The sequence below is a fragment of the Drosophila miranda genome, chromosome 2 (assembly GCF_003369915.1).
Source record: "Drosophila miranda strain MSH22 chromosome 2, D.miranda_PacBio2.1, whole genome shotgun sequence".
In the NCBI taxonomy this organism is placed as follows: domain Eukaryota; kingdom Metazoa; phylum Arthropoda; class Insecta; order Diptera; family Drosophilidae; genus Drosophila; species Drosophila miranda.
The window spans coordinates 30,965,970-30,985,522 of NC_046675.1; the positions used below are offsets into that span (position 1 = coordinate 30,965,970).

Consider the following 19,553-nt stretch of genomic DNA (forward strand, 5'->3'; position numbering starts at 1 on the left):
AACTTATTCTATTTCACAAAGTGTCTTTTTTATTATTATTATTATTTATTATTATTATTATTATTATTAACCTATCTTCCACTCATCCTCCCCCCAAAAACCTAAACAACCTTAACAGAAGACACCAAGTCATCCTAAATAGATTGAGACTAGGGCACACAAGATTCACCAATGCCCACTACATGGATAAAACATCCTCCAACGCATGCCCACTGTGCCACAACCCAACCATAGACATAAGACACATAATATACACATGCCCCGCCCTCTCTCTTCAAAGATCCTCAACATTCCATAACACCGACCCCATGCAATACATCTCCAACCCTAACACCAAAAACGCAAAAATAATCCTCAACTATCTAGACCAATCTAAAATCATTCACTACATATAACCTCATAAACAATCATCCCTGTACATATACATATACACAATTAGTATTTTAGATAATAACTCCTCCACAAAAATAACGTATAGAACCAACCCTGTACATATGTATATAAGTACATACATCCTCAAACGTATAATAATACTATAGTGAGCTTAAGGCCTCAGCAGCTATAGCCCCATACCCTGTTAATACCTAGTTTTAACTATTTATTAGCTTTATATAATAATAATAATAATATGAGAACTATTTTATCATTATATAATAATAATAATAATATGAAGATTTGAAAGCGACTTAGATCTTCTCTACTTATTCTCTACTCGTCTACCCCTAACTCTCCTTTTAAATGAGGTACGTTTTGGGAATTTTGTTGCACTCAACTTCATTTTCTTGTCAAACGCGCCGAAGATTATAAATTCAGAATCATCCTCGTCATCGTCTTGGCGTCTTGCTTTAATTTTCATTTTCCTTGGCTTGGCGCGTTCCTTGGTTGGTTTCTTTGCTTTTGTTTCATTCTTTGTCCTTTCGTGTTTGTCATTATCATTTATCATTTCGTTGAGGATTTTCGTCCCACAGGCAACGCTGAATGAATCTGCATTAGCAACGTCGATATTTTCCTCAATGGTCTCTAATATTTCTATATGATCCATCTTATTAGAGCTAGGGCTATGGATAGGGCTAGATGGTACATCATAAATGTGTTCATACTGTGTATATTCTTCGTCGACTTCTTCTATATTAATCGATACCAATTCTGATGTCAACTCAGGTGCTGATGTCCCTTCACCTGTCTCTGTTGCTACCGACTCTACTTCGACTGCTGGTTTATCACACACGGGCCTCCCCTGTGTTAGCATCACCTCCGTGCTTATGACCTTCTCACGAAACTCGATCGCATTCTTTAGGGACAACTGACAATCCGGGCACATGTAACGTGGTCCACCTTTGATCTTGCTAAGCTGTTAGGTAGCAAAGTATTTCAGTTTAAGTGCTTGAATATAATTTATCGAACATACCCAGACTCCGCAAATGACTTCGATGCGAAACAGCAACATGCTGTTGGCCTCTGCGAATGGATCTTCTTCATCCAAATCAAACTTATAGTCCCGATAGCAAGTACGGCACTTATTGAACTGCGTCAGATTTCCTTCATCAGCTTCATCCGCGTTATTTGGTATTGTCTGAAATTCCTCAAATTCCGTTTCCTCCAAATTTTGGGCCGTTTCCGACGTACTTTTCACGTGTATGCACGGCACAGCGTTGAGGCTCAATGAAACATGCCTTGTCCATCCTGATAATTGTGGATGGGTTTTACTACGTTGCCTTAATTACATACCAACAGTACTCACCTGATTTGAACTTTTCAAGCCCCACGATATCCTCGTCTTTGAAATGTTTGATGCATATACAGGCATTCTTCATTCCTAGGGCATGTTTATTGCCGCAAAATGATAGCCAACGTTTGGCTAAATCGGCGTTCTTCGGAAACTTGAAGAAATACATATCATGATTTCTTTCAGAGCCCCGTGTGGCATTTTTGCAATTTATCACAACGCAGTTCATTTTTGGACCAAAATTAATTAATTTTTAAATTAAAATTCTCCTTCGTACTCAATTTGTTTTGTTTACGTTTTACTTGAATGTGATATCGATAGGACAGTGGTGGTGTGACCAGATTCTGGGGGAAGGTACGCATTGCAAGGTGTAGCAAAATTAGCTGAACATTTAAATAAACTTTATACTTGTTTAATATCTCGTCCGATTAGTTTTTGGTAATTTGAGATTGCGTTGCTGTAGGAATGGAATTCTACTAAGAATAAATGGAAGAACAATTTTCAGCGTCATTTAATTTTATTCATTTGTTTTGATTTACTTATGAATCAATAGAATATTCACTTTTATTACTTGTTTAAACAAAGATATTTGTGCCTTTCAAAATGGCTCACTAATTCTAAATGAAAATGAAACTGTAATGTGTATACTTATTAATTTATAATATTTTTCAACTTAAACTGCATTATACAAAAGTTTTTGACGAATACGAATATGTATGTATGTTTGTGAAATATGTTCAACGGCGGCTTAGTTCTTCGCCTTCTCCACTCGGCCGGTCCTAACGCCTTTGAGCTTCTCTTTGGGATTGGGCTTTGAGGATTTCTTTGCCTTGGACTTCTTTTTCTTCTCAAAGTCGCCAAAGTCCACAGATTGAGATTCATCCTCGCCCCCGTACTTCTCAAGCAGACGGTCCATGAGAGAATTGTAGTTCGACTCGCGTTGACTTTTGCGGGCGAGTATCATCTGCTGCAGACTGCCACCGGAGGCCTCCAGATCTTCTTCATCTTTCTGCTGCTGGCGCCGCTGAATGCGTTCCTTGATGACAGTGGCCTCTTTGAACTCACGTGCGTACTTGTTGTGCCGCTTCTTGCGTTTGGCGGACGGCTCTTCTGTAAATATCTTATATTCTGGAACCTCTTCGGCAGCAATCATTGCCTCCACAATCACTTTTATTCGAGGCTCGTCCTCAACCTTCATGAAGGGGATATGATTCATGAGGTAGTTTATGCAGCCCTTGCCACCCAGATAGGCTTTCTTGATGTCAGTGCGCTCCAGCTCAGAGTCAACATACTCTTTCTCATAGTTGTTGATATCCTCCTCGGAGATTGGTTTGAAGATTTTGCTCCACAATTCCAGCCATGAGGTCAACTTGGCTTCCGCATCGTCATCGTCATCGATGACACCTTGTTCATCGTACAATGCCCGCTTTTGGGTGTCCGTCAGGACTTGGTAGATCTTCGACAGGACCTTGAACTTTTCCGTCGATTCCTCCTTTTGATCCTCCGGCACACGGTCCGGGTGCACCAATAGTGACAGCTTGTGGTATGCCTTCTTAATCTCCTTCTCTTTGGCATCCTTCTGCAGACTCATTAGTTTGTACACATCTCGTGTTTCAAAGTACTTCTCGCACAATTCCAACGTCGTCATTACTGTATTTAATTTTATTTTCTTTCGCAATTTTTTGCAACAAACAAGCAGAAAATGCGCCAAAATGCTCAAAAAGTATGCCCTTTCATTTACAAAAATACTAAGCAAATACTAGACTCTCAGATATTTGTAGCGCTGCCACACCATTAGAAAATTCAAAGACAACTTCGATAGGAAAAATATCGCCAAAACATGTTACAAGGTGTATTTATACACCTTAATCTTGCCGCAAGATTTCCTTTTTGGCAAAACAAGGTATTGTTATTCATAAGATAAGCAAAGGGGCCAAAAATTGAGTTATGGTTGCGTTTCAGTTGCATTTGTTCGATTTTCCGGATATGTCAAGCTTTTCCTATCGTGTGAATTATCACCACTAGTCAGATAAAGACTAGCAATCAAAATTCAAATTTTGGCGCGTAAGAATTACAAACAAAAAATTAAATAACTCAACTTAACTCTAACACGTTAATGAATGAATAAATGGTCTTTTGGGCTAAAATTATTTTATTTTTTACATGCATAATCATTTTATTCAACAGTTTTATTACCCCTTAATTACAATCCTTAGCCATACGACTATTTAATAATGTACTGTTTGGTATGTAAGAAAATTAAACAAAAAAGGCACAAACTTTCCGCGTGATAAAAAGTATGCATTTTTTATACGAGGAAAATACACGAGAATATGATTTTTAAGCATATTTTCTCCAGTTAAGCTTAACCTGTTAGACGCTTTTCTTTTGTGCATCTCCAGTTTAGAACTTTCGTCAAAACGTTCTTCTTTCTTTATGCCGTACCCACGCATATGTTCCTCAAGATCCGCACTCGAACTGAATTTCCTTTCGCAGGAGGACTTGTGACGTGGCGACTACGAACATGTCTCCGCAGCGAAGACCTTTCCGTAAAATGTTTGCCACACTGGAAGCAGCCGAAAGGACGTTCGCCAGTATGGATACGAGTGTGATTAGCCAGATGATCCCTGCGAGCAAATTGCTTCTTGCAATACGTACACTTGAAAGGACTTTCGTCATTGTGAACTAAAATGTGCCTAACCAAGTCTTGTTTGAACGCAAACGTCTTACCGCACTCTTGGCAAGTAAGATTCAGTTTTCTGGTTTTGGGAAAAAATTAATATTAAGACGAAAATCCATTGCTAGGGCAAAAGATGGACTTACCTTGGCGATGATTTGGTCGAGCAGCTCTTCTTGGTGTGGCTTGATATATCAGTGTCGCCGGGGTCTTGGGTGCACTTCATTCTGATTTGAAGAAAAAATTATTTAATGTCTATTTAATCATTCGGTATGACTGAAAACCTACATCTTTAGCAATGATGGACTCCTTGAGCGACTAGAGGTGTCATGGCAGGAAAGCATTTGTAAATCACTCTCTTCCGACTCTGGTTTCTTCTTTACAAGTGCCGGACTACGATATGTGTTCTTACTTCCAAGATGTTTTCTGTTGCTGCATTAATAAGAAAGCTAAGCAATGGTTCGGTGTTGCAAGCCAAGTACTTACAGTTTGGACGTCCGCTTGTGCCTGTGAGTGGGCTCATGTCTTTTCAGGTGGTACTCAGTCATGAATCCCTTGCCGCAAACATCACAGACGAACGGTAACTTGCCACAGTGACGACTGGGGGACAACATCAATTATAATTTATGTATACACTCTGCTCAGTAATACTTACCTCTGCGTTTTATTGGCTTTATTCCCTTGTAAATTGTTGCATATGTGAACCTCCGCTTCTGTCACCTGAGACAGCCCGGGGATCTGTACCATTGGCCGAATCTCATGGTTATCCATTGAAAAGCTCATCTGCACGCGAGGCTGCGCATCAGCGAAGTCCTCCACTAAATCTTCCGTCTTCTCGGGCAGCATAGCATTCTCGGGCTCCGCCTTGATCTCATGGCTTTCCTCCTCTTCATCACAGCTTTTCTGCTTCGCTTGCTTTAGACAGAGTTTTCGATAATTTTCAGGGCCCTGGTCCAATTTCACCTTACAACGATATGCAGCCTGGACGCCATGAATGCAGGAGAGACAAATAAACTGCGGCATAGAGTCCCCGCGCACCACAGAATGATTTGGTTGGAACTGGCTTATCACATAGGCGGGGCTATTTTCAGACAGATCCAGTTTGGGATCGCAGATTTCAGCGAATATGTCCACCAGTGGTACGTCAACATCCAGGCACACTCGGCACACTTTCAACATCCTTCGCGTTTATTTAAACTCCCACTAAACTAAAGAAAATTAATTCAATCTAACTGCAGCGTTCATACACTATCTTAATAGATAAGATAACAAACAAACAACAACTAGATAACATGCTTAGCTGTCAGGGGCTTTAAAGTGTTAAACCGACGCCACCTTTAACAATGAAATTTGAAAAGGAAAAGAAAACCGAATTTTATAAACAATCAAATAAAAAGTAGTACTTAAAATGGATTCATTTAGGATCGTAGAGGGAGAAAATATGGATCTACGAGCAGAATTTACAAACGATATTATTTTACGCCATTTACCTCAACTTGTTCAACTTTATAAGTGGGCTTAAGTGGACTAAGTGCGTTCACAAAAGTACCGATTGTTTGTAGCAGCCCTGTACATCGATAAGGGCTGAAATCATTCCTGATCTTTCAATAGTAGTATCGATGTTTGTGCAACTCTGGGCGCAGTCATCTTGGGAAGCGAGTTGACTTCCAAAATTAATTTCCGCCTTCTTTCTCTTTCATCGCATCGTCTGAAGTGAACAGACGTCATGGTAAGTTTTGCTGCGGCAAATAGTGAAAATAGAAGATATAAAGTGAACTCGGATAAACTAAAAGAATTGATTATCTTGATCTGTTTAATGGATGGACGGTACTAAAAAGTATTTTGGTGGAATTGCATATTGATGCGATGTGTTTTTTTATGATGAGATTACCATGCACCACTCTGAGACTAGAAATAGTTGATGTGGATTATGGTTCACTGAACAACGTTGAAAATATGTTTAAATATTTAGTGCAAACGCGCTGTGCACTTCAGATAATGTACAAATGAAGCGCTTTTCGCGAAAATTGTATTTTCTATAGCCACGTGTGCGACATAACCTCAAAGCAAATTCTGATTTTCGTTTTTTTCTTTTTGCTTGCAGTCTCATCGTAAGTTCTCCGCGCCTCGTCATGGCTCCATGGCCTTCTACCCCAAGAAGCGCTCAGCACGCCATCGTGGAAAGGTTAAGGCTTTCCCCAAGGATGATGCCAGCAAGCCCGTTCATCTGACTTGCTTCATCGGCTACAAGGCCGGTATGACCCACATTGTGCGTGAGGCTGACCGTCCTGGTTCCAGTAAGTATACTTTTTTTTTAAATGTGTTTTAAGAATCGATTTTCATGATGATAAAAGGTAAAAAATTTATGGTTAGAAACTGTATGATCAACCGTGATTATTACTTTACTAGGGCGGACTGACTAAACCTCATCCAAATCCTCGTTTTATCCACTGCTGTTGCACGTGTCTAAACCAAACATTATTTTGTTTACCATTTTGCAGAGATTAACAAGAAGGAGGTCGTTGAGGCCGTCACCGTTCTGGAGACCCCACCCATGATTGTGGTTGGTGCCGTCGGTTATATCGAGACTCCATTCGGTCTGCGTGCTTTGGTCAATGTTTGGGCCCAGCATCTGTCCGAGGAGTGCCGTCGTCGCTTCTACAAGAACTGGTATGTATCTCCTCCCACGTGGGTACAGTTTATCCATGCCGCCGCCATTTTGTTTTTGTACGAGTGTGCACACATGCGCAGACACGTGCAACTGCTGACCTGAATGATGATACGATGGTACCTGAATGAGCAAAATTCTTGTTGAGAAACCTTCTACCATCTGCTGCCTTCCTTCTGATCGGTCTCGTAGAGAACCACGTGTCGTGTATGCTGCGCGTGTGTGTGTGCGCGCTTTTGGATGGACCTTTTTATAGTGTATTTCCTTGAGAAACCTTACTAAATGCAAAACTCATATCATAAAGTTCTTCGATCAGTACGCTGAGAGAGCTTTTTAAATCACTGAACGTCGTGTGAGCTGTCAAGTTGAGTTTGATCCTTGTGATCTTTGTTTTACTCGAAGAACTTGTCGAGTGAGCACGACATGGAAGACTGCATCTCCGCTCGCCTTTACGATTGCGATGAGGTGCACTTCCTGTTCTATTTCTCCCCTCCCGAATGACACAGCAGCTAAGAAGTTGGGGTGCACTGAAAACCCAATGGATTCTCTTGTTTCTGACTGCATCTACAACTTGACCATAATCATATCTCAGGTACAAGAGCAAGAAGAAGGCCTTCACCAAGACCAGCAAGAAGTGGACCGATGATCTTGGAAAGAAGAGCATCGAGAATGACTTCCGCAAGATGCTGCGTTACTGCAAGGTCATCCGTGTGATTGCCCACTCGCAGGTAAATATCACCCTTTTATTGTATTGACACTCCTTGATCGTACGACGTCCTTGGCCTTGTTGCGCCATCTGTGCTGGGTCCTTTTGGGGGCTTGGCCGTTTGGTGCGCCTGGCCTAAAAAGCATTCACGCTGTGTCTCTCGATGCACAGTTAAGGAATGCAACGTCGCAGATGAACCTGCCCCTCGGGTGGCGGGCGCTTGATATATTCCAGTAACGGTGCGCAGCCGCTCAGGCTATGATCGCTCGGTTAAACCATATCACGTACAGTCCCCCAACCTCTTTAATATTCATGGGAATGGAAGGAGCTAATCAAAGTATTTCGTTTGTTTTCTCGTTTAGATCCGCTTGATTAAGCAGCGTCAAAAGAAGGCTCACATCATGGAGATCCAGCTGAACGGTGGCTCCATCGAGGACAAGGTCAAGTGGGCCCGTGAGCACTTGGAGAAGCCCATCCAGGTCAGCAATGTGTTCGGTCAGGATGAGATGATCGATTGCGTTGGCGTGACCAAGGGTAAGGGTTTCAAGGGTGTCACCTCGCGTTGGCACACCAAGAAGCTGCCCCGCAAGACGCACAAGGGTCTGCGCAAGGTCGCCTGTATCGGTGCCTGGCATCCGTCCCGTGTGTCCACCACTGTGGCACGTGCCGGTCAGAAGGGTTACCACCACCGTACCGAGATCAACAAGAAGATCTACCGCATTGGTGCTGGCATCCACACCAAGGATGGCAAGGTAAAGCAGCATTCTTTTTCCCCTTTTGACCCACATATAATAGACAATATTTGCACCCGGCTGTTTCTCGTCTCCTGTGGCAATGATGATAAAAAACTAAAAATATTATACGACATCGAAAACAAACAAAACCTTGATATACCATGATATCTATAATGATAGGACTGAGAACACAGACAGACAGAACAGCGTGGGGTACAGTTTGTCCTTTCCAATCCCACTCACTATCCCTGTTGTGTGCCAAAGACTAACGCAAATTTTTACCCTCTTTTCAATTGTAGGTCATCAAGAACAACGCCTCCACCGAGTACGATCTGACCGATAAGAGCATCACCCCCATGGGTGGCTTCCCCCATTATGGTGAGGTCAACAACGACTTTGTCATGATCAAGGGCTGCTGCATTGGCTCCAAGAAGCGCATCATCACCCTGCGCAAGTCCCTGCTGAAGCACACCAAGCGCTCGGCTCTGGAACAGATCAAGCTCAAGTTCATCGACACCTCGTCGAAGATGGGCCATGGTCGCTTCCAGACCCCAGCCGACAAGCTGGCCTTCATGGGTCCCCTCAAGAAGGATCGTCTCAAGGAGGAGGCTGCTGCCACCACCAGTGCTGCTCCCGCCGCCGCCGCCACCGCCTAATCCAAAATGAACTTTGTTGGTGTTTTGCCTGCCTCTACTACCGCCCTCTGCTGCGGTAGGGTAGCGCTCAATAAAAAGAGTTTTGATTACGCCTAAGCTAAATGTACAAATTTTTGTCAATGGGGGTCGTCGGGGTAGAATCAACTAATTTTAAGAAAAGATTGTGCACTCAGTTTCCTTGTGAAATTACACATTTCCTTTACCCAGAGGATTGGCGGAAACTAAACGCAACTGGATAATAATATAAGTCAAGATATAGCGACTCTTGGAATCGTGTAACTACAATAGATCTCATGATAAATAAAACCTTTAAGGATTTGAGTACATGTTAGCACTTTATATCTGCAGAAGCATTGGATTACATATTCAGATGAGTTTGATCAACGATCGTCATTGCACTCGGTTTGTTCGTGACATTTCCTAGAACACCTTGATGCCAGCGACCACCTTCTCGTTGTCGTAGATCTCCTTGGCGTAGCACAGATTGGGGAAATCGAAGGCGGCACCGTAGCGGTTCTTGCATCCCGTGGTGGCCTTCTCTCCCGGAGTGTACACGGGTTGGCCGATGATGTTCGATGTGGCAAAATTACAGGTGAGCACAAAGTGGTTGTAGAAGTCGCGGGAGAAGCGCACAGCAGCACATCCCACGTGGGTGTTCTTCTCGGCCACGGCAATGGTGAACTTGGCCACATTCTTGTTGGGCAGCTCCTCGGGGAAGTTGGCCAGAATCTCGGGGGTGGCATTCGAACGCTCGGCGAACCAGTTCTCGATCTGCTCCTTCAAGATCTCCGCATCCGTGTACTCGGACTCAGCTCCGCTGTAGCTGAAGATTACATTGTTCTGGCCGGCATAGGCAAAGCGCTCCGTGCTGCGGCACTTGTCGGTTATGGACTCGCAGGTCCTCACGTTGTACGAGGCGAGGTGGGCCAGTTCTTCGCACCACGACATCTTGGCCATGCGCACCGCCTTGGGCAGGTTCTCGATGGTACCACCAGCCACATTGTTCCGCAGTTCGTTGAAAAGCGTGAGGATGAGCTTGTGATGGGGTTCGATTTTGATTTCGCGCACATCCTTGGGGCAATCAACACTGAAGTTCTAAGAGGAGAGGGAGATGATTGGAGGAAGAAGATTACACGAAGGTTTAATTGTACTTACTCCTTTATTGTGGCAGGCCACGTGCTTGTCCAGACATGTGGGCAGGGCGCAGTAGTCGACCCCAAAGGCAGAGTCGTACAAAACGCAGGCAAGAAGCAGGAGCGCAACTATCTTCGTAAAGGCCATTTGAATTGCTTGGTCTTGGAACGAGACTGGCAAAACTTATCTGAATGGCCAGTTTTTATAGCGGAGCGGCACTGGTGGCGCTGACGCATCCAGATAATAGCCAAATCCAATTGTCATAACTATTTGTTACATTCGCTGGAAAACAGAATAGAGAAACATTCTGCATACAAGAAACAGCTGCCCATTAGCCAGTCCAAGGAGAGGTTTGTGGTCTTCCTATAAATAGGAAGCACTCCGCTGGTGGGACTTCAGTTGGAATCCAACAGCGGACATCAATATGAAGACTTATCTCATTGTGCTTGCTGCGATCCTAGGAGCTGCCATCGCCGTCGACTACTGTGCACTGCCCACCTGCATGGACAAGCACGTGGCCTGCAATAATAAAGGAGTAAGTGCCAGACGCTAGAACCAGTTAGTCCACTTTCCAATCCATCAATCCCTCCCCTCCCCTCTTAGAACTTCAGTGTTGATTGCCCCAAGGATGTGCGCGAAATCAAAATCGAGCCCCATCGCAAGCTCATCCTCACGCTCTTCAACGAACTGCGGAACAACGTGGCTGGTGGTACCATCGAGAACCTGCCCAAGGCGGTGCGCATGGCCAAGATGTCGTGGTGCGAAGAACTGGCCCACCTCGCCTCGTACAACGTGAGGACCTGCGAGTCCATAACCGACAAGTGCCGCAGCACGGAGCGCTTTGCCTATGCCGGCCAGAACAATGTCATCTTCAGCTACAGCGGAGCTGAGTCCGAGTACACGGATGCGGAGATCTTGAAGGAGCAGATCGAGAACTGGTTCGCCGAGCGTTCGAATGCCACCCCCGAGATTCTGGCCAACTTCCCCGAGGAGCTGCCCAACAAGAATGTGGCCAAGTTCACCATTGCCGTGGCCGAGAAGAACACCCACGTGGGATGTGCTGCTGTGCGCTTCTCCCGCGACTTCTACAACCACTTTGTGCTCACCTGTAATTTTGCCACATCGAACATCATCGGCCAACCCGTGTACACTCCGGGAGAGAAGGCCACCACGGGATGCAAGAACCGCTACGGTGCCGCCTTCGATTTCCCCAATCTGTGCTACGCCAAGGAGATCTATGACAACGAGAAGGTGGTCGCTGGCATCAAGGTGTTCTGAGGATACTTGAGCTATCGCTGCTTTGTTTGGTCGCTTTATTTGATTTAAGATTTTCTGAAGGTGCAAAATGCAAAGAATGTGGAATAAATTCCCTGCACAGAAAAAATAACGTCTTTTTGGGCAATCAGCTGATCTGCAAATGAGTTGGCAGCTCCCTCGGCCTTTCGGAGGGAACTTTGTTTTTGTTGCGCTGCTCCGAAATGTTACGCGAAGCTTTGAGGATTGGCAGCAGACGATGCTTCAGTTATAAGTCTGTGCGTCGCCCGAATTTGGGTGCCACAAGTGCTCCGAAGGCGGAGCCTGAAAAGACTGCAGATGCTGTACCCGGCACGGGCAATGGGAGCCTGGCCAAGCAGCTGAGAGCAAAGATTCTGGCCACTGGACCCATCACGGTCGCCGAATACATGAGGGAGGTGCTGACCAATCCCCAGGCAGGCTACTACATGAACCGCGATGTGTTTGGCCGTGAGGGCGACTTCATTACATCGCCAGAAATATCGCAGATCTTTGGAGAGGTGAGCCCATTCTCCAGAACAGAAAGCATATTCCTTGATTTGCCTTAATTGCAGCTGGTTGGAATATGGCTGGTAGCTGAATGGCGCAAGATGGGCAGTCCATCGCCTTTTCAGCTGGTGGAGCTGGGACCTGGCAGGGGCACCCTGGCCCGTGATGTCCTCAAAATCCTCACCAAATTCAAGCTGGGGGCCGAGTTCTCCATGCACATGGTGGAGGTCAGTCCGTTCTTAAGCAAGGCACAGGCACAGCGCTTCTGCTACACCCACGAAACGCTGCCGGAGGAGGCTCAACTGCCGCACTATCAGGTGGGCACAACGGCCACTGGGACCAAGGCTTACTGGCATCGTCGCCTGGAGGATGTCCCTCAGGGATTCTCTTTAGTGCTGGCCCACGAATTCTTTGATGCTCTGCCCGTGCACAAGCTGCAGCTGGCCAATGGCCAGTGGCAGGAGGTGCTCATCGATGTGGCGCCTGAGTCGGAGCCAGAGGCGGCAAACTTTCGTTATGTCCTGTCCAAGTCACAGACCCCAGTGTCGCGGGTATTTCAGCCAATGCCCGGCGAGACACGCCAGACCCTGGAGTACTCGCTAGAGACGGATCGACAGGTGGGTCTGCTGGCCGAACGCCTTGAACGGGATGGCGGCATTGGCCTGATCATGGACTATGGACACTTTGGCGAGAAAACGGACACATTTCGTGCCTTCAAGCAACATGCCCTGCACGAGCCACTGCTGGAGCCGGGCACAGCAGATCTCACTGCCGACGTGGACTTTAAGCTGGTGAAGAGCACGGCCGAGACAAGGGGACACCTACACTGCTGTGGTCCCATCGAGCAGGGGCTCTTTCTCAGCCGCATGCAGGGCGAGGCCAGATTGGAACAGCTCCTGGCCAATGCTCTGCCGGAGAACGAGGCCATTATACGCTCTGGCTACGAGATGCTAACGGATCCCAAGCAAATGGGCAGTCGCTTCAAGTTCTTGGCCATGTTTCCCGGTGTGGTGGCGCCACATTTGGAAAAATTCCCCGTTGCTGGCTTTAGCTAAATTTGTGGTTTAATAATGAACTTTTCTGTTGTACAATTACGAATGTTATTTCTTTTGGAATGCAGCATTGATGGCCTGCATCTCGGTGCCGGTGAACTGTAGCACCGCCGAGATGGCATTCAGCATGTGCCGCTTGCCATCGGCATCCTTCGTCACAATGTAGCTGATGATGACGTTCTTCAGATACTCCAGATTGGCGCCCTCGCGTGTCTTGCAACGTTCGAGTCTGGGCAAAGAAAAAGTAGCTTAAAAGAAGTCCTGGCCAAAGGACAGAGTACTGTTCTCACCTGTCCACCTGCTCCTCCAGGCATTCAATCTTCTCATGCATCTCCTGCTGCGAAGTCACCTTATCCTGTATGGCCTTTCGCAGCGTGGATTCCGCAGAATATTTGCCCTTTCGGAGCGCTGTGATTTCGATGTCCTTGCGGGCCAGCTCGTTGGCATAGTGCAGCATGTGGCAGTTCTCGCCTAGGGATAATTTCTTGGATTTCACCTGCAGCCTGCGATCGCGTTCCCGTTGCTCGCTCTCCACCTCCACGCTGTCGCCATCGGAGGAGTAGTTATAGGACTCGGCAGCCGTGTCTAGAGAGAGAGCGGGCAGAGCACTGCAGGCGCCGCTACCACCGGCTGTATGAAATACCTCAAATGAGGTCTGCAGCGTCTTGATCTCCTGCTCCTTCTCGTCGAGAAGCTGCAGGGATCTCTGTCGTTGCTTCTGCAGCAGCTGCTCCAGCTCGTTGAGCTTGCAGCGCGTCTCGTTCTCGAGCTCTGCCTTGGCCTCCTGCCATTTGGTGCGCTCGTTCTTCAGGGCCTGCCTCAGCTTGTCCCCCTGCTGCTTGAGCTCCTGCTCCGACTCGTCAATGTTTCGGTTGAGCACTTGCACCTTCTCCTGCAGCGTCTGGATGTGCGACTGTTGCAGCTGGATTTTTTGTTCGAGCAGCTGGCGCTGCTGTTTGCCAGCCTCCAGCATTTTCTGTACACCGTGGAGCTGCTGCTCGCATTGCACATGACTTTCGGACGATGACGACGACGTTGCATGGGTGCCCAGGGAGAGAATCTCATTGAGATCGATCGGATTGGTAGAGCGGGCATTGGCAGTGGTGAGCAGCTTCTTCAGGCGTACGATTTCATCCACCAATGTGGCAGTATCCACATCATCACTGAGAGCCCTCAGAGGGGGGGCCGGGCGGGATTGGGCCTGCTCTAAGTCCTGCAGCTGCTGCTTGAGTGCATGGATGCTGTCTTGATCCTGCTGACGCAGTCGGTCATAGCTGCCCACAGTGGTGCTCAGCTCGGCAAGGCGTGCCTCCAAATTGGCCACACGACCTTCGTGTAGAGCCGCCTGTTTGCGGCTCTGCTCCTCGGCCCGCAGAACCCTCCGCTGCTCCTGGTTAATGGCCACCGCATGCTGTTCCTTCAGTTGCTGCATCTCCTGGCGCACCTGGTGCAGCAGGGAGGCGTTATCCGTGTTGTTGGCAACGGCTGCATGTTCGGCCTTGGCCTGAAATTGCCTTAGCTGATTCTTGGCCTCCTTGAGCTGCGCCTGCAGATCGCGAAGGCGACTGTTCTCGGCCTCGTTGCTGGCGAACTGCGTCTTAAAGTTGTTCAGCTGCATCTCGATGTTGTCCTTGAGGTGCCTTTCGTCTGCGTAGAGCTTCTGGAGCTCGCGAATCATCAGCATTTGGTTATTGGTCTCCTTTTCGCGCTCTTGCCGCTCTATGATCCACCTGGCTTTGACCTCATCGACATCGCTCTTGGCCTTGGCGGCCTGTTCCTTGGCCTTGGCATGCAGCTCCTGTATGCTCTGCTCCTTTTGGGCAATCTGGCTGCGCAGCTGCTTCTTGTCCGCCTGGAAGGAGGCTTCCATTCGAGACTTTTCCGCCGACAGGGTGGCCAGCGAGTTCATCAACGTGATGATCTGAGTTTGCAGCTGTCCCTCAGCCGAGGGAGAAGCACCCTCTGCCCCATCGGTGGAGTCTGTACTGGCGGTGCCATTTACATTTGCAGGATCCGCATCCTTGGCGGGAGATCCTGCACTTGTGGCCTCTGCATGGGCAGCCAAACTCGTCTCCAGGGCTTCCTTTTCCTTTATCAGACCCTTGTAGGCCGTAACCACATCTGCAAGAAAATAAGTCCCATTGATTTACCTTCATGTTTAGCAATTGTTGACTCATTTACCTTTGAGTCGCTTCTCGTAGCGAATAAGCTGCTCTTTCTGTGTGCTGACCAGGGACTCCAGCTCCCTCTGGCGCTTCTCCATCTTAACGTATGGTGAGAAATTACTTTAAACGCTTTCAATTAATATAAAAACTTGATTTATTTCTCTTTCGTGGCATTTTTTTCGCATTTTGCAATCAACAAAATCTTAACAGCTGTTCTTCAGCTGAACCCAGACTGCAAACTTGTTGCATTTGGTTTGCACCTAAATTTAGCCTAATTACTGTGATTTAAGAAGTGTCAACTTGTTGTGTTTGATCTACAACTAAAATTAGCCTAATTACAGTGATTTAAATTTAACAACGTTTTTTATAATAAACTTAAATAAAATTGAGTTGAATTAGCGGTTATTCGTTGGCCTGCTCATCCTTCATCATTTCTGCTATCAAACGCTTGCGCTCTTCGGCCTGTCGAAGCTTGCGCATAACCAAGTCCTCATAGTCCAGCGGAGAATTGTTGCTGGCTGCTGTCGAAGCACTCCGCTTCTCCTCGGCCGGCGGTGTTACCCACTCAAAGTGCAGAGGATTGGAGGAGTCGCCCTTCTCATAGGCCAGGATCATGTCGCAGGCTTCGCGCGTAGTCAGCTCCACCATGGCGCGTCCGCCTCTTTTGGTATTCATCACCAGGGCCACCACCTCGCCGTATTTCTTGAGAAACTTTAGCAACTTCTCTTGGCTATAGTCACCCTTATCGGTCTTCCACTTGATCTTGATGCGGTGCTGGGCGGAGTCGAATGTGGCCTGCTGCGGCTTGTGCTTCTCCGCATAGGTGCGCTGCAGCTGCTCCTTCATGGCCTGCTGCTCCTCCTCCAGCAGCTTAGATCCTTCACGGCGCAGACGCTCGATTTGCTCCTGCAGCACGTCCTCATCACTCTTGCGCACGGTGCTGTACGGTTGGCTGGAATGGAGCTTGTGCAGGGCCGCCTGTTCGCGCTCCTCCAGCTCTTGCTTCAGTTTCTGGCGTTTACTGTCCAACTGTTTGCTCCGCAGCTCGGCGGCCTTTTTCGCCCTGAGCACCTTGTCATAGGCAGCTCGGGCGGTGTCATCTGTGAGGATACCCAGGGCCTTGGACAACTCATGGAAGCGTTCGGCCGCCTGCGGATTGTCGGGATTCTTGTCCGGATGGCAGTCAAGGGCGCGCTTTCGATACGCTTTCCGTATTTCATTCTGCTCGGCCTCGATGGATATTCCAAGTAGATCGTACAGATTAATGTCGCTAAACTTTTTGCTGGACATTTTCACGATTTCAACCGGCGAGGAAATAAAAATACAGCAATTTGTCGGGTACTAAGGGACGCTCGATCAGCTGTTCATTGGACCAAGTTGGCAGCTCCGCGGCCACAACGTGTGCCTGTTTGTTTGGCGTGGATTTCTGTTCAAGCGGGCGGAAATTTCCCAGACTATGAATCAATTGCATTGGCGACTCTGACGCGATGAGCATCTACCACGACGAGGTGGAAATCGAGGATTTCGAATACGACGAGGAGGAGGAGATGTACTACTATCCCTGTCCCTGCGGCGATCGATTTCAGATATCCAAGGTAACCGCCTCGTATGCGCAACATACAACAAAAACACAACCCAATACAATACTAATTTGATAATCAATGCCCCTGGCAGGAGGAGCTAATCGAGGGCGAGGAGGTGGCCACCTGCCCCAGCTGTTCCCTCATTATAAAAGTCATCTACGATCCGGTAAGGCGTAGCCAATAGACAGACCCCTTAATTCCAGTGAATTTCAATGCGATCTTAATTTCAGGAAATGTTCAAAGCGGAAGAGGACGAGGAAACAGCCCTCAATGAGAAACTGAGCGAATTGAAGCTGGAAAAGAACTAAGAGACAACTGGTCTGGCCATTTTTGTGTAATTAAATAGTTTTTATTTATATATATATATATATATATATATATGGATTTTCTTTTAGTGTAAATAATACGTTGACTAGTGAACAGGGAATACATATTAATCAAGCTCTAGAATGTTGTTATTCGATTTGAAATAATTTATACATGGATATACATAGTAGATGTATATATCTAGAACAAAAAATATACCATTGCACCGATTGCTTTTCTTTTTGGTCTAAGCGCAATCAGTTCTCAATTTAAAGCAATAACCAATTTTGAAACAGAAACCAGGAACTATTTCGGTTAGTATGGGAGATACAGGGGGATACGGGGGGCACATACAATACATACAGTGTGGAAAGCAGTTGGAAAAATATATAACATACAGTCACATCACCACTTTCATCTTACGGTTTAGGAATTCGACTTAAAGTTAGGAATTAAATATTATTACGATCCTTCCATGCAATTAAACTTTTTTTTTTAGAGAGCGTGCTCGTTCAGTAAGTGAAAAGGAATGGCGCTGGTTGTTCCTCTTGTGGCATGTCTGAATCGTGTGTGTTTCGAGTGGATACTACTGTTCCAGCCAGGATCCGGTGACGGCATTCGGTGACTTAAGCTGCTTAAAAAGAGGAACATAAGCTATCATTTTGTCGGCGGGGGAAAAAGGTGTCTTTGCTTGCCTTGATATTGAATTGCTTCAGAGTGCTTTCCAGTGCCATGGCATTGCCCGAAAAGTACGCAGCAATGGCATTGTGCAACAGAATCAGTTGCTTGTGCATCACCTTGATCTGTGGTTAGAATTTGATTTCATAAACGAACATATTCCGCTAATCGAAGATCGTAAAACTTACGCGATTCTCGTCGAGAAATTGCATTTTGACAGCCACATCGGAGCGCAGTTTCTCGTACTGATCCTTGTGTTGGGCATAACTTCGTTGGGTTTCTTCCAAGGCGGTTGCCGACTGTGTTATCTCCGGCTTGGTGTTCTCCAAATCCATGCGATAGGCATCAAATTCGATCCTAAAGTAGAGAGAGAGACCTGCCTGTGTTAGAGTCTGCTTCCAAAAGCATAAATAAAATTATGATTCATACCTAGCCGTTTCGTATTGTCGTATCGTCAGTAGGGTATCATCAATGGTCTTGTTGCACAGCGTGTTCACCGACGAAATGAAAAAGTTTAATGCATTGAGCAGCAGTTCGCCGTTTTTTGTTAGATTTCGTTGCGTTTCTGCGTTGCAGGTGAACTCCTTCTGCAGTTCGGGATTCTTTTGCGCCAGATCGGCAAACGAATCGGCCAGGGCATGCTGTGAGACGACCACATGCTGGAAATGCGAGCTAAATGCTCTCGTTAGGCGTAAGATTGATAAATACTTTCGTTGCGTCTCCCGTAGCTGTTCGATTTGCGCCTCCAGCTCGGAGTCGACAGTGCGCTGCGACTTGCCCAGCTTTTCGAGCATTATCTGGCGCGTACACTTGTATGTGGATATGCTCCAGTTCTTGATGCTATCGATCTTGGAAGCACTTGTGCGTATCAGGCTGCCGCTGCCATCTGCAGATGTCAGTATCATCCCATTGCCCGAACAGGTCGGACTGGTCGGTGACATTGGTGTGGTGGGTGCTGAATCGATCAATACGATATACTAAATGTGCTTCTATGGTTGCGGGTACTCTTACCTGAATGATTTCGCAACGGCAAGCTGTTGGGGGCATTGAAGGGACCACCGACACTGACACCGGCCCCGCCTCCACCTCCAGCGACGACTCCAATGCTGTGGCTACTGACGCTGCCGCATAGCCCGATCCCGACAACCATGCTGCTGCCACCCTCTGTGCCGGTATGAACTGCCCCGCAGCTATCGTTCATGGAGGGCGTATCTTTCAGCATTTCGTGTATGCTACGCTCGCGTTCCGCCATATCAATCTTACTGTATCGGCTGCTAATACTATTTAATTACTTTCTAAAAATCGTTAAGGCTCTTTGTTGGAGGGGGATAGAAGGCGGCGGCGAAACGCTTGCCGTTGCACCCCAAACAGCGCACACACACAAATCAATATCACACGCTGGGACCAAACAGTGCTCCAATATTTCTCGGCAATTATTCACACCAGTTCAGTTTTCACACACAAATGCAAGCTAAAAAAGGTTTTTTTTTTATTACAAAAATTTAACCCCAGAACGGAAAATTGGTGTGACCGTTGTCACCTAGGGCTGCAAGACCATCATCGATGGCACTATCGATGTCTTTAGAATATTGTACTATCAAGATTAAAAACGTGTATATTTAGATAATTTTTCCTTTTAGTTTCGTCAATATTATATTATAATTATTAAAAACAATTTTAATCACA

At 46.6% G+C, this 19,553-nt stretch overlaps 11 protein-coding genes and 3 non-coding genes across 15 annotated transcripts; 7 read left to right on the plus strand and 7 right to left on the minus strand.

Annotated features, from left to right (window-relative positions):
- Window positions 1–308: 308 nt before the first annotated feature.
- Window positions 309–2,047, minus strand: LOC108154215. The gene is made up of 3 exons (XM_017284440.2): window positions 1,742–2,047; window positions 1,409–1,683; window positions 309–1,351 (listed from the first exon to the last, which is right to left on the minus strand). Exons 1-3 carry the CDS (start codon window positions 1,953–1,955, stop codon window positions 698–700), a joined length of 1,143 nt encoding a protein of 380 aa, XP_017139929.1. The 5' UTR covers window positions 1,956–2,047; the 3' UTR covers window positions 309–697.
- A 225-nt stretch (window positions 2,048–2,272) lies between these two features.
- On the minus strand, window positions 2,273–3,468 carry LOC108154218 (J domain-containing protein CG6693). Its single transcript, XM_017284444.2, has one exon. The coding sequence runs from the start codon at window positions 3,372–3,374 to the stop codon at window positions 2,475–2,477; it is 900 nt and encodes a 299-aa protein (XP_017139933.1). The 5' UTR covers window positions 3,375–3,468; the 3' UTR covers window positions 2,273–2,474.
- A 405-nt stretch (window positions 3,469–3,873) lies between these two features.
- Window positions 3,874–5,926, minus strand: LOC108154214 (zinc finger protein 544-like). The gene is made up of 6 exons (XM_017284439.2): window positions 5,894–5,926; window positions 5,059–5,738; window positions 4,890–5,003; window positions 4,692–4,835; window positions 4,550–4,630; window positions 3,874–4,485 (listed from the first exon to the last, which is right to left on the minus strand). The coding sequence occupies exons 2-6, from the start codon at window positions 5,580–5,582 to the stop codon at window positions 4,161–4,163; spliced, it is 1,188 nt and encodes a 395-aa protein (XP_017139928.1). The 5' UTR covers window positions 5,583–5,738; window positions 5,894–5,926; the 3' UTR covers window positions 3,874–4,160.
- A 97-nt stretch (window positions 5,927–6,023) lies between these two features.
- LOC108154212 (60S ribosomal protein L3) lies at window positions 6,024–9,269 on the plus strand. 2 transcript variants are annotated; one of them, XM_017284436.2, is made up of 6 exons: window positions 6,026–6,132; window positions 6,508–6,700; window positions 6,905–7,073; window positions 7,664–7,799; window positions 8,140–8,529; window positions 8,811–9,269. In XM_017284436.2, exons 1-6 carry the CDS (start codon window positions 6,130–6,132, stop codon window positions 9,165–9,167), a joined length of 1,248 nt encoding a protein of 415 aa, XP_017139925.1. In that variant the 5' UTR covers window positions 6,026–6,129; the 3' UTR covers window positions 9,168–9,269. The 2 variants fall into 2 exon arrangements, with proteins under 2 accessions (XP_017139926.1, XP_017139925.1); XM_017284437.2 differs by lacking the exons at window positions 7,664–7,799; window positions 8,140–8,529; window positions 8,811–9,269 and adding an exon at window positions 7,376–7,609 and having other exon boundaries at window positions 6,024–6,132.
- On the plus strand, window positions 6,274–6,351 carry LOC117187595. The gene has a single exon (XR_004472250.1). It is a non-coding gene; the product is annotated as a small nucleolar RNA Me18S-Gm1358 (small nucleolar RNA).
- On the plus strand, window positions 6,745–6,826 carry LOC117187602. The gene has a single exon (XR_004472257.1). It is a non-coding gene; the product is annotated as a small nucleolar RNA U43 (small nucleolar RNA).
- On the plus strand, window positions 7,174–7,255 carry LOC117187603. The gene has a single exon (XR_004472258.1). It is a non-coding gene; the product is annotated as a small nucleolar RNA U83 (small nucleolar RNA).
- Window positions 9,270–9,483: 214 nt separating the features above from the next.
- Window positions 9,484–10,482, minus strand: LOC108154221 (antigen 5 like allergen Cul n 1-like). The gene is made up of 2 exons (XM_017284447.2): window positions 10,323–10,482; window positions 9,484–10,262 (listed from the first exon to the last, which is right to left on the minus strand). The coding sequence occupies exons 1-2, from the start codon at window positions 10,446–10,448 to the stop codon at window positions 9,588–9,590; spliced, it is 801 nt and encodes a 266-aa protein (XP_017139936.2). The 5' UTR covers window positions 10,449–10,482; the 3' UTR covers window positions 9,484–9,587.
- Window positions 10,483–10,492: 10 nt separating this feature from the next.
- On the plus strand, window positions 10,493–11,685 carry LOC108154220 (antigen 5 like allergen Cul n 1-like). Its single transcript, XM_017284446.2, has 3 exons — window positions 10,493–10,522; window positions 10,675–10,836; window positions 10,905–11,685. Exons 1-3 carry the CDS (start codon window positions 10,493–10,495, stop codon window positions 11,577–11,579), a joined length of 867 nt encoding a protein of 288 aa, XP_017139935.2. The 3' UTR covers window positions 11,580–11,685.
- A 44-nt stretch (window positions 11,686–11,729) lies between these two features.
- Window positions 11,730–13,174, plus strand: LOC108154211 (protein arginine methyltransferase NDUFAF7 homolog, mitochondrial). Its single transcript, XM_017284435.2, has 2 exons — window positions 11,730–12,094; window positions 12,149–13,174. Exons 1-2 carry the CDS (start codon window positions 11,780–11,782, stop codon window positions 13,136–13,138), a joined length of 1,305 nt encoding a protein of 434 aa, XP_017139924.1. The 5' UTR covers window positions 11,730–11,779; the 3' UTR covers window positions 13,139–13,174.
- Window positions 13,126–15,423, minus strand: LOC108154209 (GRIP and coiled-coil domain-containing protein 1). Its single transcript, XM_017284432.2, has 3 exons — window positions 15,317–15,423; window positions 13,426–15,256; window positions 13,126–13,364 (listed from the first exon to the last, which is right to left on the minus strand). Exons 1-3 carry the CDS (start codon window positions 15,396–15,398, stop codon window positions 13,184–13,186), a joined length of 2,094 nt encoding a protein of 697 aa, XP_017139921.1. The 5' UTR covers window positions 15,399–15,423; the 3' UTR covers window positions 13,126–13,183.
- A 13-nt stretch (window positions 15,424–15,436) lies between these two features.
- On the minus strand, window positions 15,437–16,622 carry LOC108154219 (dnaJ homolog subfamily C member 17). Its single transcript, XM_017284445.2, has one exon. It carries the CDS (start codon window positions 16,588–16,590, stop codon window positions 15,703–15,705), a length of 888 nt encoding a protein of 295 aa, XP_017139934.1. The 5' UTR covers window positions 16,591–16,622; the 3' UTR covers window positions 15,437–15,702.
- A 145-nt stretch (window positions 16,623–16,767) lies between these two features.
- LOC108154224 (DPH3 homolog) lies at window positions 16,768–17,440 on the plus strand. The gene is made up of 4 exons (XM_017284451.2): window positions 16,768–16,895; window positions 16,975–17,049; window positions 17,114–17,217; window positions 17,279–17,440. The coding sequence occupies exons 1-3, from the start codon at window positions 16,788–16,790 to the stop codon at window positions 17,189–17,191; spliced, it is 261 nt and encodes an 86-aa protein (XP_017139940.1). The 5' UTR covers window positions 16,768–16,787; the 3' UTR covers window positions 17,192–17,217; window positions 17,279–17,440.
- On the minus strand, window positions 17,311–19,411 carry LOC108154217 (arfaptin-2). The gene is made up of 5 exons (XM_017284443.2): window positions 18,879–19,411; window positions 18,297–18,822; window positions 18,056–18,224; window positions 17,885–17,992; window positions 17,311–17,820 (listed from the first exon to the last, which is right to left on the minus strand). Exons 1-5 carry the CDS (start codon window positions 19,117–19,119, stop codon window positions 17,776–17,778), a joined length of 1,089 nt encoding a protein of 362 aa, XP_017139932.1. The 5' UTR covers window positions 19,120–19,411; the 3' UTR covers window positions 17,311–17,775.
- Window positions 19,412–19,553: the final 142 nt, after the last annotated feature.

Excerpts from the sequence above, each read along its gene's own strand:
- LOC108154215 (XM_017284440.2), bottom strand. The coding sequence starts at position 1,955 with ATGAACTGCGTTGTGATAAATTGCAAAAATGCCACACGGGGCTCTGAA. Across the intron at positions 1,684-1,741 it reads GCTTGAAAAGTTCAAATCAG|GATGGACAAGGCATGTTTCA; the intron begins GTGAGTACTGTT and ends CACAATTATCAG. Across the intron at positions 1,352-1,408 it reads AAGTCATTTGCGGAGTCTGG|CTTAGCAAGATCAAAGGTGG; the intron begins GTATGTTCGATA and ends GCTACCTAACAG.
- LOC108154218 (XM_017284444.2), bottom strand. The coding sequence starts at position 3,374 with ATGACGACGTTGGAATTGTGCGAGAAGTACTTTGAAACACGAGATGTG.
- LOC108154214 (XM_017284439.2), bottom strand. The coding sequence starts at position 5,582 with ATGTTGAAAGTGTGCCGAGTGTGCCTGGATGTTGACGTACCACTGGTG. Across the intron at positions 4,836-4,889 it reads CACAAGCGGACGTCCAAACT|CAACAGAAAACATCTTGGAA; the intron begins GTAAGTACTTGG and ends TTATTAATGCAG. Across the intron at positions 4,486-4,549 it reads TCGACCAAATCATCGCCAAG|AAAACTGAATCTTACTTGCC; the intron begins GTAAGTCCATCT and ends TCCCAAAACCAG.
- LOC108154212 (XM_017284436.2), top strand. Across the intron at positions 7,074-7,663 it reads CGTCGCTTCTACAAGAACTG|GTACAAGAGCAAGAAGAAGG; the intron begins GTATGTATCTCC and ends ATCATATCTCAG. Across the intron at positions 7,800-8,139 it reads GTGTGATTGCCCACTCGCAG|ATCCGCTTGATTAAGCAGCG; the intron begins GTAAATATCACC and ends TTTCTCGTTTAG.
- LOC108154221 (XM_017284447.2), bottom strand. The coding sequence starts at position 10,448 with ATGGCCTTTACGAAGATAGTTGCGCTCCTGCTTCTTGCCTGCGTTTTG. Across the intron at positions 10,263-10,322 it reads TGGCCTGCCACAATAAAGGA|AACTTCAGTGTTGATTGCCC; the intron begins GTAAGTACAATT and ends CTCTCCTCTTAG.
- LOC108154220 (XM_017284446.2), top strand. The coding sequence starts at position 10,493 with ATGGCCAGTTTTTATAGCGGAGCGGCACTG. Across the intron at positions 10,523-10,674 it reads TTTATAGCGGAGCGGCACTG|GAAGCACTCCGCTGGTGGGA; the intron begins GTGGCGCTGACG and ends TCCTATAAATAG. Across the intron at positions 10,837-10,904 it reads TGGCCTGCAATAATAAAGGA|AACTTCAGTGTTGATTGCCC; the intron begins GTAAGTGCCAGA and ends CTCCCCTCTTAG.
- LOC108154211 (XM_017284435.2), top strand. The coding sequence starts at position 11,780 with ATGTTACGCGAAGCTTTGAGGATTGGCAGCAGACGATGCTTCAGTTAT. Across the intron at positions 12,095-12,148 it reads TATCGCAGATCTTTGGAGAG|CTGGTTGGAATATGGCTGGT; the intron begins GTGAGCCCATTC and ends CCTTAATTGCAG.
- LOC108154209 (XM_017284432.2), bottom strand. The coding sequence starts at position 15,398 with ATGGAGAAGCGCCAGAGGGAGCTGGAGTCCCTGGTCAGCACACAGAAA. Across the intron at positions 15,257-15,316 it reads CTACGAGAAGCGACTCAAAG|ATGTGGTTACGGCCTACAAG; the intron begins GTAAATGAGTCA and ends ATTTTCTTGCAG. Across the intron at positions 13,365-13,425 it reads CTGGAGGAGCAGGTGGACAG|ACTCGAACGTTGCAAGACAC; the intron begins GTGAGAACAGTA and ends TTCTTTGCCCAG.
- LOC108154219 (XM_017284445.2), bottom strand. The coding sequence starts at position 16,590 with ATGTCCAGCAAAAAGTTTAGCGACATTAATCTGTACGATCTACTTGGA.
- LOC108154224 (XM_017284451.2), top strand. The coding sequence starts at position 16,788 with ATGAGCATCTACCACGACGAGGTGGAAATCGAGGATTTCGAATACGAC. Across the intron at positions 16,896-16,974 it reads ATCGATTTCAGATATCCAAG|GAGGAGCTAATCGAGGGCGA; the intron begins GTAACCGCCTCG and ends TGCCCCTGGCAG. Across the intron at positions 17,050-17,113 it reads TAAAAGTCATCTACGATCCG|GAAATGTTCAAAGCGGAAGA; the intron begins GTAAGGCGTAGC and ends TCTTAATTTCAG.
- LOC108154217 (XM_017284443.2), bottom strand. The coding sequence starts at position 19,119 with ATGGCGGAACGCGAGCGTAGCATACACGAAATGCTGAAAGATACGCCC. Across the intron at positions 18,823-18,878 it reads GCCGTTGCGAAATCATTCAG|CACCCACCACACCAATGTCA; the intron begins GTAAGAGTACCC and ends TGATCGATTCAG. Across the intron at positions 17,993-18,055 it reads AATTTCTCGACGAGAATCGC|ATCAAGGTGATGCACAAGCA; the intron begins GTAAGTTTTACG and ends TTCTAACCACAG.